Source organism: Cottoperca gobio, chromosome 5 (assembly GCF_900634415.1).
Source record: "Cottoperca gobio chromosome 5, fCotGob3.1, whole genome shotgun sequence".
NCBI classification, from domain to species: domain Eukaryota; kingdom Metazoa; phylum Chordata; class Actinopteri; order Perciformes; family Bovichtidae; genus Cottoperca; species Cottoperca gobio.
Window position 1 is genome coordinate 13,378,461 of NC_041359.1, and position 14,809 is coordinate 13,393,269.

Consider the following 14,809-nt stretch of genomic DNA (forward strand, 5'->3'; position numbering starts at 1 on the left):
TTTTTGAGATGTTATAAGCCGTTGCAGAGCTGCTCTGCGTCTCCTGGATAAAAAGCTTAAACAGCAAAGAAGAGAAGAAGAGTTTTTATATACACTCTGTACCTCCTTATGGTTGTGTAACTCCTTTCTTTACAACAAGATCTCCCTCGCTTGCGACTGCCCACTCTGTGTCCTTGTTTTTCACTTCATAGTTGAATTTATTCCTTTCCTTTTAACACCTTTCCTCCATCTCTTTATCCCTTATAAGGCCCTTACGCTAACATTCCTATGCATGGGCTTTAGAAATTGTCACGTAAGGATAAATGTTGCAGCAGTTTGACAGACATTTCTTACTTTGGCAAAACCACTCTGAGCTCAGTGTGAGACTTGATATTTCCGTTATTGTTATCCATGCAGAGTCAAATCTTTTAAACCTGGCTAGATTTACTGGCGAGCAGGAGCTCTCAGATCTCATGGAAAATGTCAAATGTTTCAATGTTCGAGCAAATGGGATCTCTTAGATCTCAATATGGGCAACCAAATTCACAGTTTTGTAACATTACTTTTTCATATATATATATATAGTGTAGATTCCCTCCGATCATGTATAATAAAAGCAATCGGCATGTATTAGGTTCTGTGTTCGGCTCATATCTGACACATAATGTGTACTACTGTGGGGTATCTTCTTTCTCTCTTTCTGTCAAATTCTAGTTTTAAAAGGCACGGCAGGAAACATATTGCCTAAGTGACATGCGTGGTGGTTTTGATTCATGTACAAAAAGGAAAATGGAACAAAGAAGTGTGAAGTATATAATTTTCTCCATCTCTTTCTCCATCCTCAGAGGCTATGCAGTGGCCAGCAGCAGTGATGACAGAATGAATGAACCTCCCACATCTCTGGGTCTCGTGCCACATCAGGTCAGACACACACTCACACACTCCCATGCATCCACATGTTTGATACCGAGAACACTCTACTGCTCGTACATTCCTCTCCACCTGAATGTTATGTAGTGCAGCATCTTCAAAAGAGTACTGATCATACCTGGCCACATCATTATGTACACCTATACAAAGCAACGGATACAACATTTATGATGATACCTCTCTTCTCAATCCAAACTGAACAATATTATCTTTTTCAAGGCTTAATGTATGGCTGAGCAGTTGTATTGGATCGCATTAATTTTACTGGTGTACCTAATACAGTGGCCCCTGAGTGTATACAGTATGTGTGTTTTTCATTTCCTCATTTTGCAAAGCTGTCTTCAAAGTCCTTCACAAACATAAACATGAAAGCAGTGGCCGAATAGACTTTTCCTTGGACGGCAGCTGGATACTCGCGATATCACGCCAAAGTCCGTCTTGTAAGGCATCAAGTAAAGAGTTTGTGTCCAAACCACACTTACTCGGACCAATTACGTGACCTCCCCACCTGTGAGGAGCTAGTGGCAGCTGCAGGCGTGGTTGGGTTTAGGTGTGTGTGTGTGTGAGATGCAACATGGAGAGGCGACTGTTCGTTGAAAACAACAATGGTGGCTCCTGAAGAGGATAGCGTAATAGCTGCAATAGCATCAGTTATATCAGAACTGAGTATTTCCTCATTGAAAGAAGAGCAAAGAGGGCACTGATGGCTTTTTCTCGAAAAGTTTTCACTCCCGACTGAGAGTTTGATTGACAGATGGTTTATCCAATCACCTGCCAAGTATTTTTTGGAAGTGCCTGCCCTTTTGCAAACAGTTTCCAATGACGGCTTCTCAGATATTTCTGTTTAACAAACCATCTGAGGCGTCAGCGCCTACAATAAAATGCACTATTTAACTATTAATAACAATATAAGATCATTTTAAATAAAGTACATACACGTAGAAAAATGGCCGCATAAAGCAATAACATCATTTCAGGGCGTTCAAGAAAACTGGTACGTTTAAAAACATTTTTATTAACCACAAGGTTAACATCCACTGTTGCTCGTTTTTTTTTTAAATAATTGGAACAGGCAAGAGTTTAAATTCTGAGACTCCGAACAACAAGGTACAAGTGGTTACAAGACCATGAAGTATTCAACCAGATCTGGCAGAAGGAGGCTCGAATGTTCTGGCCTTGGTTACATGTCTTGCTTCAGAATTGTGAACAAACTAAACTCCAAAACTAGGATGTAAGAATAAAGGTTGTCTTTTGTTACTCTTGTAACATGTGCACAGATTGAGCATAGTGTTGCACAATATAACAGCCATGCAATAGATCCTAACTTACTTTAAATGATCGTTTGACAGCTTTACTGACGATACACCATCACCGGCTACAACGGTAAGCTAATGCAGAATAGCCGGAAGAACAGCTCACCTTGACGCGGACATTGCTCGAACTTATCCTGTGTAACGGCAACAAAACACACTTCTTGCAAAGTACTTACTCAGTAAATCCAGACTGCGTTCAGCGACGTATTCCTTAACGGGTCGTCTCTGAACTGTAGCATAAAAAACCAAGCTGGCCGAGATGAGCTGAGGGAGTTTATAGTTTCTTCATTGCAAGAGAGCGAGAATGATTTGTGAGGGGTCGTCTTCTCTGACAGACGTGGTGTCATTGGAGCTCCCATAGTTAGTCACGCCAAGGCGAGTCCCATAGTGAGACACCGAAACAAAGTTAGAAAAATAACTACATCTGAAGTTGCTGCTGCTGTTGTGGAGAGCAAAATTAATTCTGTTTCATAGGTCGAGGAGCACTGGAGTTAAGGTCAGACCAGATTTAGCTGGAAGCGGTGGGTCATGCAGCTCTTTAGTGAGGGAAACATAAAGCTTAATACATAAACATGATACATAGTGACAGTGACTATGGAGAAGAAAGAGAAGTTAATGTGTGTGTACCTGTGCTTGTGCGAATGTATGCTCTTGTGTAGCCTTTTTTCTTTTTGGCCGTTTGTGTGTGTAGATGTTTAGAGTGTAATAGGCCACAGTCAGTTCTGTGGAGTGGCTACTGTGTGTTAAGCACCAGATGGTTTGTTACACAGAACCATCTGAGAAGCCGTCATTAGAAACTGTTTTAAGAACGGCAGGTCCTTTCAAAAAATACTTAGCAGATGACTGGATGAATGGAAAACTCTCCAGTTCTGATAAGACTGGTGCTATTGCAGCTATCTATGCTAACCTCTCGTCGCAATTGGGAATATTATTCCAAGAATGATTTTCTGTATACAAAACCTACATACAAAAAATGGTTATTTAATCTGGACCGGGGCGGTGGTCACTAAATAAAAGAAGATTAGATAATCTGCAGCTATCCAAGCTGTGCCCTTTTGCTTACTGACTGTTTTCACATACTCAAGACTCTCACCACCTCCGCATCATCATCAGTATTCATTACCCTGAAAATCTGAATTTCTGCCATTTGACACGCTCCGTGCTTGTGTTCGTGCCGAAAGAGGGTGAAAGAGGGTGAAGGCGACGGAATAAGATAATGAATACCACAGAAAAAGATATGCAGGGAATATAATATGCATGAGTGTGTAGATGCTTGCTTCTGTGTGTGTGTGTGTCCATTTTTGTATATAGCTATCTACCGCTCATACAACACACTGCAGATGAGTAGTTTGAAGCTGCAGGCTATCTTTTCCGTGGTGCCACAGTGACAACTTGTGGTGGTTTACAGAGACTACATGATAAGTGCCAATACGGGACTAATATAATACATAATGTAAATGTATTGATGTCACCACCTTCAACTTTTGATCTAAATGTTGTGTAGTCTCGACACTTCTCAAGCTCCGTCCCGAAAACTCACAAAGCAGAGTTTTATCGGACCATCCTTAGAAATGCTCTGTGCTGGTTTTGGGGTAAATTTGTGGCTCTGATCTCGAGCCAGATCAAATGTTCTACATCATGCTGTTATTTTATGTTAACAAAAAAATAATAGCTGATAAAACAGTGTACTTGTGCCTCACTCAAATTAAGTAAATATTATTCATATATCCCAATGTCGCCAATTTGCCTCAAAGGGTTTTACAAATTACTACAGTGTAAAAAAACCTTCGGATGAGGAAAAACTCTAACTAAAAATCTATAGTGTGCGAAACGATGACAACAGGACAGACAGACAAGTCATCTCTGTCATGTACAGAATAGACCAAAATTACAATATGGAAATCCAGATGATAAAATTATAAATAGACTGTCATGACATGTATTAAGAATATTATTCGGGAGGACGTCGATTGGTGCCACCAAGTCTGACATGCACTGCCTCAACAACTGTTATTAATTTGCATGAGTTATTATGCTCTGTAAAAATGAGAACTATGCCAATGGTTGTCTGAATATTTAGACACTAGCTGGAAACGCATGCTATTTATTCACAAAACATACATAGTGTACCTGAACTCCTTTTACTCGCTACAGTCTATAAAGGCTGTGCGGTTTTATGTAAAGCTCCTAGGTTTGTTCAAGTCCATCTCACTTGCTCACACTCCCCCGTTGGTCTGACTCATACATCCACTCAGAATGGAGATTCATTCATTCATTAATCCACTGAACATGCTTGTGCCGGCAGTTGTCTTCTCACATTCATGTTATATTTGTACTGCCTATCACTGCAGTTCGTCATTCAATTACTCCGTGCCTTTTTATTCCTCTTTTGTACATCCTTGAATTTTCCACTTTAGTTAAAATAATCAGCGCACAAATGGGACGATGTATACAAGACGAGAAGGACGGAAGAAAAACATTGCAAAATGAAATGAGCCTCTCTGACTAAAGCTCTTTCGATTTTAAATTGAAATGTCTCGTAAGATGAATCACTGTTTCACGTTGTATTTGATTACCGGTCACAGAGTCAGAGATGTACATCTTAAGCCTGAGATTATCACCAAGGCTGGCTGCAAATGTGCCCCCATGATGAGTAATTGAAATGAAGGTGCAAGATGTTTGCACTTAAATCTCCTATTTAAGAACTGAGAGATTTTCATTTCCTGCCCTGCTCACTTGCTCTGCATTACGCAGTATTTTTTTTTTCCACAAATGTTTGAAACATTTATCAGTTTCACTAACAGATAATTAGTTATTTCATGCTCTGGTCTACATGCGTCACCAGAGAACATTATGGTGGAAGCTTTTATTGAAATACAAAAACAGGAAGATGTGGGTATAAGGGAGGAGGAGGGAAGCGAAGAAAGGAATATATTAGTGACGAGTGGGGTTTCAACATGTGTCGCTAAAGAGTTATCGGTATGTGTGTGTGGAGGAGGTTCTTTACACTGTAATCAACGTAATTAGCCATAATTACTAAAGCCATAAATAGGAGTGAAAGATTTTTAGCAGTGAGAGAAATGATGAAAATGTTTCACTGAAGGAGTGCACCAGAGGGCGCTCTCTGCATGAGTTTAAAATGTAGAAAACATAAAAAAGTCAAACTGCCTCCAAACTTTTCAAGCAGAAGTTTTAATATTTAAGTAACATTTACTTTTGCTTAAAAAGAACAAAGGTATCGAGGGTCCTTTTTATTCTCACAAACTGAATACTTTCTGTCCAAAAGTCAAACTCTCATGCTGCTTATTTTGTGTTTTCATCTCTTTATGGTTAGAGACATTTTTTGTGTTCTCATAATGTAAATGTGAAGTGTTTATGAATGCGGTTTTGAAAGGAGTGTTCCCCTTTCGAGTGCTGCTGTGCTATTTTGCTCCTCTGTTTCATGTCACTTTTTGACATGTTGATTTCTCGCCCACAGATCAGAGGCTTTCTTTCAAGGTTCGACAACGTCTTGCCTGCAAGCCTGGCCTTTGACAAATGCACCGCCTGCTCACCCATTGTAAGTAGCATTCATTGTAAATGATTAGTTTAACATGATGTGTCTTCAAAATCCAGTTTAGGAACAGGTTTAAGAAAGATTGACAGGTAGATGCAGATAAGATGCTTCTGATTTACTTATTGGATTAGATTCTGTTACTATGTAGCAACATTGTTTTGAAACACAAATTGCAGCCTTAGCAGAAATAGGGGAATCCCATCTCTCACAGTTCCACATTGTTAAGTCGGTGAAGCTGTGTTGAAATGTTGCTCCTTGAGGAATACTGAAGATACACGCACACACACAGAAAAGCTGGTAAAACCATATGGTAACAATCAGGCAGCAGTTGCTCATTGATGTCAGTGACTGTCGTATGAGTAGAATTAGCTCCCACCACTGTGTGTGTGTGTGTGTGTGTGTGTGTGTGTGTGTGTGTGTGTGTGTGTGTGTGTGTGTGTGTGTGAGAAGAGACGGTGAAGTGTCCACATATTCCAAATCAGCCAAGTGGGGTGAGAGAAATTGCCTTCGTGTCTTTTTACCGCGTCGTCATTGGTCCACAGCCAATCATTGCCACAGGTGGCCCAGTGGTTAGCAGCGTCCAGCGAAGTGATTGGTTGGTGTACATTAGTGTAAGACCAGGGGGGGTTAGAGAGGGAGAAAGTAAAAAAGGGGGGTGAAGCAAGAGGGGTGGTGGGGATAAAGAGAGGAAGTGCAGTGCTGAAGAAAGGGTGTTGTGATGAGTGGAGGGCTGGTTCTCTCTCTTTCTCCCCTGATCTCAATGCAGTCTTTGTGTCTATAAAGAGGTCATAAAGCCCCAGATCTATCACTTTCATGTGAAGACGGAGCGCGAGAGACACCGAAGGAGAAACCAAGAGGCAGGGGAGGGGGGGGAGGGAGGGAGGGAGCTGGCTAGCTTGTACTCTAAAAGTTTAAAGTTTTTCTCCACCTACGCTCGCTCTGAAAAAAAAGTATAAAGTTCCACTCCATCTTAAAGTGTCTTGTTTCTGCCTGTGTGACTGATGAGATTATTCGGTCGGTGCGGAGGGTTCATAAGGTTTAATAGGGATTGGGGTAAAGCCTGTGTAGTCCCTAACAATGAACAACATGAGTTAGGAAAGACGATCCTCTGCTGAGGCAGGGATAAAGGTTATGTAGTGAAATTGGTGAATATGTTTTGATTTCGTTAATCCCACCCACACACATTTTCCCTCTCGGTTTTGCATTTGCTTATCTGCCTTTCACTCTTTTTCTTACCAGTCTACTTCTACAGTCTATTTCACTTCCCTTTTTTTCTTCTCCTCCGTCTCACCTTCTCTCCCTTCCCGTTCTCCCTCCCCCATATCTCTCCTCCCTTTGTGTGTCACACTGTCCATCCATCAGTCCGTTCACTGTATGTGTGTGTGAGTGCCTGTCTTTGTGTGAGTGCGAGTGCATGTCTGTGTGTATTCCTGCCGCAGTCAGCTGTGTGCTGCCAGGTCACTATGGAAACAAAACAATTCAGCCCCTGTCTGGGCTGGAACGGTTCCTGTAGAGTTGGGGCTTTTTACTGTGTGTGTGTGTGTCTCTGTGTCTGTGTGTGTGTGTGTGTGTGTGTGTGCGTGTGTGTGTCCTACCTCTTTGTGGGGCTGCAAGCCAATAAAACAACACGCCAGAGAGTAAATCACAGCTGACGTGGCTTTGTCTTAAACCATGCCAGACACCTCATACTACAACTACTTGTACTAACACTATCAAATGCACTACCACTATTAATAGCAAAAACATTTAAAAATGTTTTACGTTTTACAAAGTGTTAAAAAGAGAACTGAACTGGTCATTAACGCAGCTCAGTGTTTCTCTATCAAGGTTTTTCTTCCTTCTGAACCTTTAACAACTAGAACTGTTTTATTCTTGTATACTTAGATTTTAAAGATTAAAACCTGATTTTCTATTGTATGTTGGTTGAATGTTGTATCCAGCACTATTACCAAAAATGTAAACTCTTTGAAGAATCTAAAATATACAGGATTTGTACCACTACACTGAAACTGTGGCTCACAATTGTGTCTGCTCTTAAGTGTGTAGAGGTAAAGTGGTTTTAAAATAAATAAATTTGCCCTCTAATTTAGCTAAAACAATTAGACATTTAATTGATAAGTCAATCGACAGAAAAGTAACCTATTAATTGTTTGACAAGAAGAAATGTCAAACGCTTTCTGGTTTAAGCTTCCCAGATTTGAGGATTTGAGGCTCTTCTCTGTGTTGGGTAATTGTAATTTAAATGTATTTTAGTTTGAGACTAAACGAGCGATTTTAAACACCCCAAGAGCTGTGAGAAATGTTTTCTGATGCTTTTACATTTATACCAGCATTCACTTTCACACGAGGTGCAATTTCTTCAAAAGTCATAACTCATTTTATAATAAATAACTTGGTTGTACAGCAACCACAGAGCGTTAACTACACGCACTTTATGTTATGAGCTGTGCTTCCTGTGAAGTGTGCTAATTCTCTGGAATACCATAAGGCCTGAGTGGTTACTCAATGAGTCAGTCTGGAGTTTGTGCGTTCTCAAGGCGAGTGTCTACACTGGCATGTTGACCAAACATGTTAATGGTGGAAGTCAAAGCCCTTGAATCACCAGGAAATGTTTACTCATAGTGCAAATTAATAAGTGTCACATCATGGCTCAACCACTAACCAAGAACATTCAAGCACTCAACTATTGTATGTTCTTTATGTTTACAACTTAAAGTTAAAGACTGTCTGAGGCACCAGGACCACTCGATGTATGTTCGACACACACACACACACACACACACACACACACACACACACACACCTAATATCCACAGTATGGATCCACACACAACTTCAAAAAGAAGTCATAGCCAATGTCAAATAAAGCCTGAGGGTAGAGATTTATATGGCTCCATGAGGAAGGAAGCTTTAGGACAAGAGTGTACATGTGTGTGTACATATGTGTAGCATCTAATCCAGATGTTAATGACTCTGTGTGTGTGTGTGTGTGTGTGTGTGTGTAGCTTGGATTAATTGGTGCTATCCGTGAACCGCATGCAATCACTACTGAAACCTATCAGCGCCTGATTAACACTGCAACATCTTGTAGTCTCTTCCGTTCTGTGTGTCTTTATACTGTACGTTTATGTTTCTATGGCATATTTCTCACAATGCTTTTGGCACAGTTTGAATTGGTCGTATTAAATGCTTCATTCTGTGTTCTACAGATGTTTTCAGTTCTATATCAAGTGTCAACTGTACAAGAGAGTAAAAGTGACAAACACTCAATTATGTCACATTTAAGAGTCTCTCACTGCACACAACCCCATCTGATTTGAGTTGGCGAGACTTTTCCTTTTCCCCACGTCCTTTTTAACCTTATTTTGTTACAATCTTAAACTTCTGAAACCAACACTGGGCCACGGGACTGGATACTGTCGAATGTATTGCTCATGATCTTGTCTACTATTGATGTGGACATAAGTGAAGGGTGTAATTGTGTGCGAGTGTGTTGCTTGGAGTGACTTTATCAGAAGATCATCACTGTTATCAAGTTGCTTTATGTGTCATGAGCATCTACGTATATTTCAACAACGTGGGTTTTGGCCGTTGGCGTCTCATGTAATGGATCCTGTACATGGAAGTGGAGAATCAAAGAAATAAAAGAGAGGGAAGGAAAGAAAAGAGAGGTTGAAAAGATGAACGAGGGACACGTCAGTGTGTATTGTGTGCTGTGTGTCTGGCTCCAAGACTAGACGCCAGGTCAGTCTGCGAACACAAACACACACACACACGCACACACGCACACACATTGATGCCCACTGTGTGTTGATGTGAGGCAGAGGTAACCGTACACCTGCAGAGGAGGGTCTGTGGGCGTCCATGAAAGGCTCGGCCAAGCATAGAAAGGTAGCCGAGAGGTTAGAGGATCTCTGTGTGTGTTTTGGAAAGAAGGTGTGGGTATTTGAAGTCAGTACTGGTAGGAGATCAAGGTAAACATGTCGACGTGATTGCAGAGGTGCTGACTTGTGGTGTGGACCAGAGCGACAAGGGTGCATTTTAATTTCATACCAATGAAAGATTGTTGTTATTATTTGCTTTTGAGAGAAAGTAGCTCTTTGCCATCTCATGTTTTCGATTCAAGTCGGGCTGCATTAGCATGACTCAGCCGTCTCCACTCAAAGTGTACACATCAGACTCCAAAAGGACTTTCAGTAACTAAAAGCATGGGATGTTTGGTGAAGAAAAAGACAATATGTAATGTTTTACTTGAAAGGGCAGTAAAAGGTGCTTTTATGCTTGCTAGACTTACCCGTGGGACTTGAATCAGAGCTTGAAGGGAAATCATCTTGTGGTCTTTCAGGCATCCTAACTAGCTGTAATGTAAATGTGTAGTGTTTTGGTAGACGACTCAGTAACACACACAGAACGGCTACTTATCTTTCTCTACGTGCCAAATGATTACAAAAGTGATGATTATGCAAAGAGTAAAACAGGTTCCACAATATGATGCTCTATGCACCTCGGACCAATCTGTCAGAATGAATGTATTGTTACCCTATCAATAGACGTTACATTTCTTTTTAAATCACCTGGAACTGTTTTTTATTTTTTGTTCAGGTCCTGGACCACTACGAGAGGGAAGGCTTCAACTTCCTGTCCAATGTTTTTAATTCTTCCCACTCATTTCTGGAGGACCTGACAGGGCTGACACTGTTGCACCAGGAGACTCAGGCTGCGGAGGTAAATCGCACAAACATACACCTGCACAGACGGGTACAGACACGCACACGAAACCTGCTGCACTCAAAACACACAGGCCGCAGTGTCAACAGGTACATGGTTAAAAACCCATGGGCACTTTTGCACATTTGTTGTTTTTTGGGAAACCTTGTGCATAATGGGGATAGAGCAGCTGACTGATTGGGATACTGTTTTGGTAAGAAATACTTTGAGCAACTTCTAAAACTGACGTGCACTTTACGAAGAGACAGAGGACTCGGGGGAAGCCTTGCTCATCTTCTGTCAAAAGGTCTCTAACAAACGCACTGCAGAGGCCAAGCGCTGAAGAGCGGATGACATTTACTCTGGAGATGCTGAAGGCTCTGGATATTTTCAAATGTCGTGGTTTGTTTGTTCCCATTTTGTTTTAAATGAGCAGCGGCTGTGCTCCATCTATTGTAGTATCACACGGCTGTGCCTTCCTGGGAAATCGTTATGTTGGAGCTGATTGTGGACCAGCTCTTCACTCGTACAAGGATCCTGAAGGGGTTCTTGGAGTTTGCCCATCCAGTGTGGCTGTATTGTGTGGATGTGTTGTGGAAGGCTTATGGTGGTGCTCTCTGGAGTGTCTTGTAGAGGATACTGTGGTAATATGGGCTGATGGGACCGTAATTAAACAGCATCTGATATTTGTGTAACTAGAGTGAGTGCTGTGTTCGTAGTTTAGGCAATAAGTCAAGTACGTCATCGTGACGTGCACGATGACATCGGCACGTCACCTTATTTACATGTAAACCATGAAAAGCATTGTATTTTATGTCTGTATCTGCCCATCACGATAACAGTAGGCATAATAATATGTTCATTCCGGTACAGGAGAGATTTGATGTTCTCTGCGATTAGGTGGAACAATACATGCGAGTATACCTGCATCTGCATCGGCTAAAATGAGTTGGAAAATATCAGCATATCGGATATTGGCAAAAATCCAATATTGTGCTTCACCAAGGTAGTGGTGCCTTGTCACCAATTCTATTTGTGATTTATTTATTTATTTCAATGTGCAACATTTTGAGGCAGAGCTGAGGAACTGAGAGAGTCCACTTTCATCTCAGGAGTGCGTTGCTGCTTTTTGATGTAGGATGTAGGGATGGTGTAAAACCAACCCAATAGGTGAGTCCACCTCCAAGTCTCAGACACTCGTATTCTAGATGCTAGAGCTAATGGAGGAAATCCTTCACGTGGGGTGGCAACTTCCTCCCAGTCCTTCAAGGTCTTGGTTTTCTTCACAAGTTGAGGGTAAGACAAAGTATGACAGGTGAATTGGTGCAGCATCTGCAATGTACATTAAAGGGTGTCGATGACCCACCTTGCCTGGGAAATGCCTCAGGAGAAGTCCAACATCATATCATGGCTGAGGAAAATAACTTCTGGGTGTTCTTGTTGCTGGAGCCATGAGCTGGATCTGAATAAGGGACAGAAAATGCATGGCTAAATAGAGCTTACCATGCAGCTCATTTTTATGACCCTGGGAAGAAATTCTTCATACCGTTTCAAAAACATCTTTGTCGTCTTGTGGAAACTAAAGCCTTTTTGTAAGAATTTCATTAGTAAAATGTCTCATATTAAATGTTTAACAGGAGCTGCACTGTTTTGTTTCAAAGGCAGAGATAATTTTGTCCTTGGTCACTGGTCTAATTACTCTGTTGTCATAGCAGCACACAGTTGATGTCTATGGAACAACTAGCGGCAAAAAGTTCCAACAAACATCCAGAAAACTTGGTGGTGGAATATGGGTGGTTTTCCTCAAGAAAGAGGGAGTGGAGGGAGAGACAGAAAATAAGTGTGTGTGGGGGGAGGCCGGGTCTGGTGTTGCCGCACTGTGGGAAAATCCCACGTACTTTCTCCCCAACTCCTACTCATAACACACAGATGGAGGAGGGGAGAAGAGAAAAGCAAGGACGCGAGAGGGAAAGGAGTGTAGATAAGAGAAACCGTGAAGGGAGAAATGGAAAACAAAATGGGACAGGAGATTATAGGAGGAATAAAGTAGAAGCTAGTAAAGAAGACTATATATATATATATATATCTCTATCTATATATATATATATATATATATATATATATATATATATAGATAGATAGATAGATAGATATCTTTTTCTCTTACTCTATCCCTCATTCCCTCTCTTGCTGTCTCTCTCTCCGTTGAAGAAGTGTGTTGAAGACTCTTGCGTAGGTCTCTTTCTCCTCAATCAGAAGATGGAGAGATTGTTTTGATTGCTCAGCCCACCAGCGCCAGAAGTCTTAGCGCCTGTTTCCTGTACACAGATTAGCTTTTCCAAAAACTACTGCACTTGGAGGACGTCCCTTTTCTTTCCTATTCCAGGAAGGGACAGAAGTTCTTCTCCCGCTCCTGAAAGCATATTATTACTTATTTCATGTGGGAACCAACTAGAAACAGTCCTGTGGCTTATTTCGGATCTTGACCCATATTTTAAGAAGTACCAAGCCGAAATGATAATAATTCTCAATGTAAAAGTGAAGGGTTTAAAGGGTCCTTGCGGGAATCTTTTTTTATTACATGTTGGAATTGTACACAGCAGTGAATCATCACTGGATCATGATTATCGCTTCAAATGGCTCATTTACTGACTTTTAGAAGGTTTTTCCTGTATCCTTTGTGTCAGCCTAACGACTGATTACAAAACAATAGAATTAGTCATATATTAATAAATGTTGTGCATGCATGTATTACGGTGGATTCAAATGACTATTTGCATATGAAGTTATTTTTTTACAATGCTCTCTTCTTGCCCTAAAGTGTGTGTGTGTGTGTGTGTGTGTGTGTGTGTGTGTGTGTGTGTGTAACCGTTCAACACTATAATCTACGTCACCAGATAGCAGTACTATGTACTTATGGCCTATTTTGGGCGAGTTTGAAACCTGAGAACTACTTTTTACGCGGTCACAACAGAGTTTTGGGGGAGTTCAAGTTTGGTAAAAGTTTAGACTGAAAGCTGTGTGTGTGTTCGTGTTTGTGTGTGTGTGAGCATGCTGAAAGCTGTGTGTGTGTTCGTGATTGTGTGTGTGTGAGCATGCTGAAAGCTGTGTTCGTGATTGTGTGTGTGTGAGCATGCTGAAAGCTGTTTGTGTGTGTGTGTGTGAGCATGCTGAAAGCTGTGTTCGTGATTGTGTGTGTGTGAGCATGCTGAAAGCTGTGTGTGTGTTCGTGTTTGTGTGTGTGTGTGTGAGCATGCTGAAAGCTGTGTGTGTGTTTGTTTGTGTGTGTGTGTGTGAGCATGCTGAAAGCAGTGTGAATGGCTTCTTTGTGAAATCGGCCCGATTTGGGATTTCAAATTCTGGGAGGAGCATGGCAGTACGGAAAATGTACTATGATTCTGGCGTCTGGCAAATTAGTTACATGCATTTTAAAGTGTAATATGCAACATGCTGTATCTTTAGTTTCCTGAGTGTGGCAAGGAAAAACAAACATGACAAACCATTTCTAAATATTCATGGCCTGATCTGTACTGGATTTATGCCCTTTTTTTACTCTACAATTTGGTATGGCCAGTTTCCCTGGTATACTGTAGTCCTTGTAATTGTTGCCTCCACTCCACTGTCACTCCCCAGAGTGTAAGGCCTCAGGATCTTTCAAACAGTCCTTGTCAGATCGTCAACTTACCGGCAATTGTTTTTGTAAACCGAACAAAAAAGACAATCCAAAACGTCCGACTAGTTCGTTTCAACAAACGCTACTGAGCGACATGTTAGGCGACAAAGCCCTCTAGTGGCTGATGTAACTATGACTCAATTTAGCCAGGAGGCTTTGACGGCAGGTTCAGAATGTGGCCATTTGGAATAAGTACAAACACTTTTGCTAAATTTAAACCCAACGAATGACCCAGTCGGTTGGAAGTACACTGAGGTACTCAGATTGCCACTTCTCTGGGCTGATGCTCGGTTTCTCCAGTTATGTCTTTTCTTCACTTTACTTTTGACAAGTCAGAGCTAAAGCCAAAGCTAAGTGGTGTTTGATAAATGCGTTCGGCTAAGCCAGTTTGGCTTGTAAGTCAGATGACACTCCTTGGCCCATTATCGAGGGGTATTGGGGGTTAACTCGGCTGAGCTAAACCCCGTTTTGATACTTATTTAAACGGGTGTTAAGGTATCTGTGTCGTAGTGCAGGGTGTTGTGTTGGCTGATTAGCCTTCCGGAGTGTGACCACATTGTAGAGGGTTGGGTTGGACAAATCAACACACGCAAAACACTCAAAGAGCCTGAAAGGAAATTAGTGTCTGTACAGGAAGTTGTACCGCTCCTC

At 41.4% G+C, this 14,809-nt stretch overlaps 1 protein-coding gene across 4 annotated transcripts in view; it reads left to right on the top strand.

Moving 5' to 3' along the window:
• The window catches only part of atg7 (ATG7 autophagy related 7 homolog (S. cerevisiae)), a 58,735-nt gene that overhangs the window by 23,978 nt on the left and 19,948 nt on the right, over nucleotides 1-14,809 (top strand). For all 4 annotated transcript variants that reach the window (XM_029431814.1, XM_029431815.1, XM_029431816.1 and 1 more), the window contains 3 exons: nucleotides 825-900; nucleotides 5,701-5,781; nucleotides 10,381-10,503. In XM_029431814.1, the coding sequence (XP_029287674.1) occupies nucleotides 825-900; nucleotides 5,701-5,781; nucleotides 10,381-10,503 (280 nt within the window). The remainder of the gene's footprint in view (nucleotides 1-824; nucleotides 901-5,700; nucleotides 5,782-10,380; nucleotides 10,504-14,809) is intronic.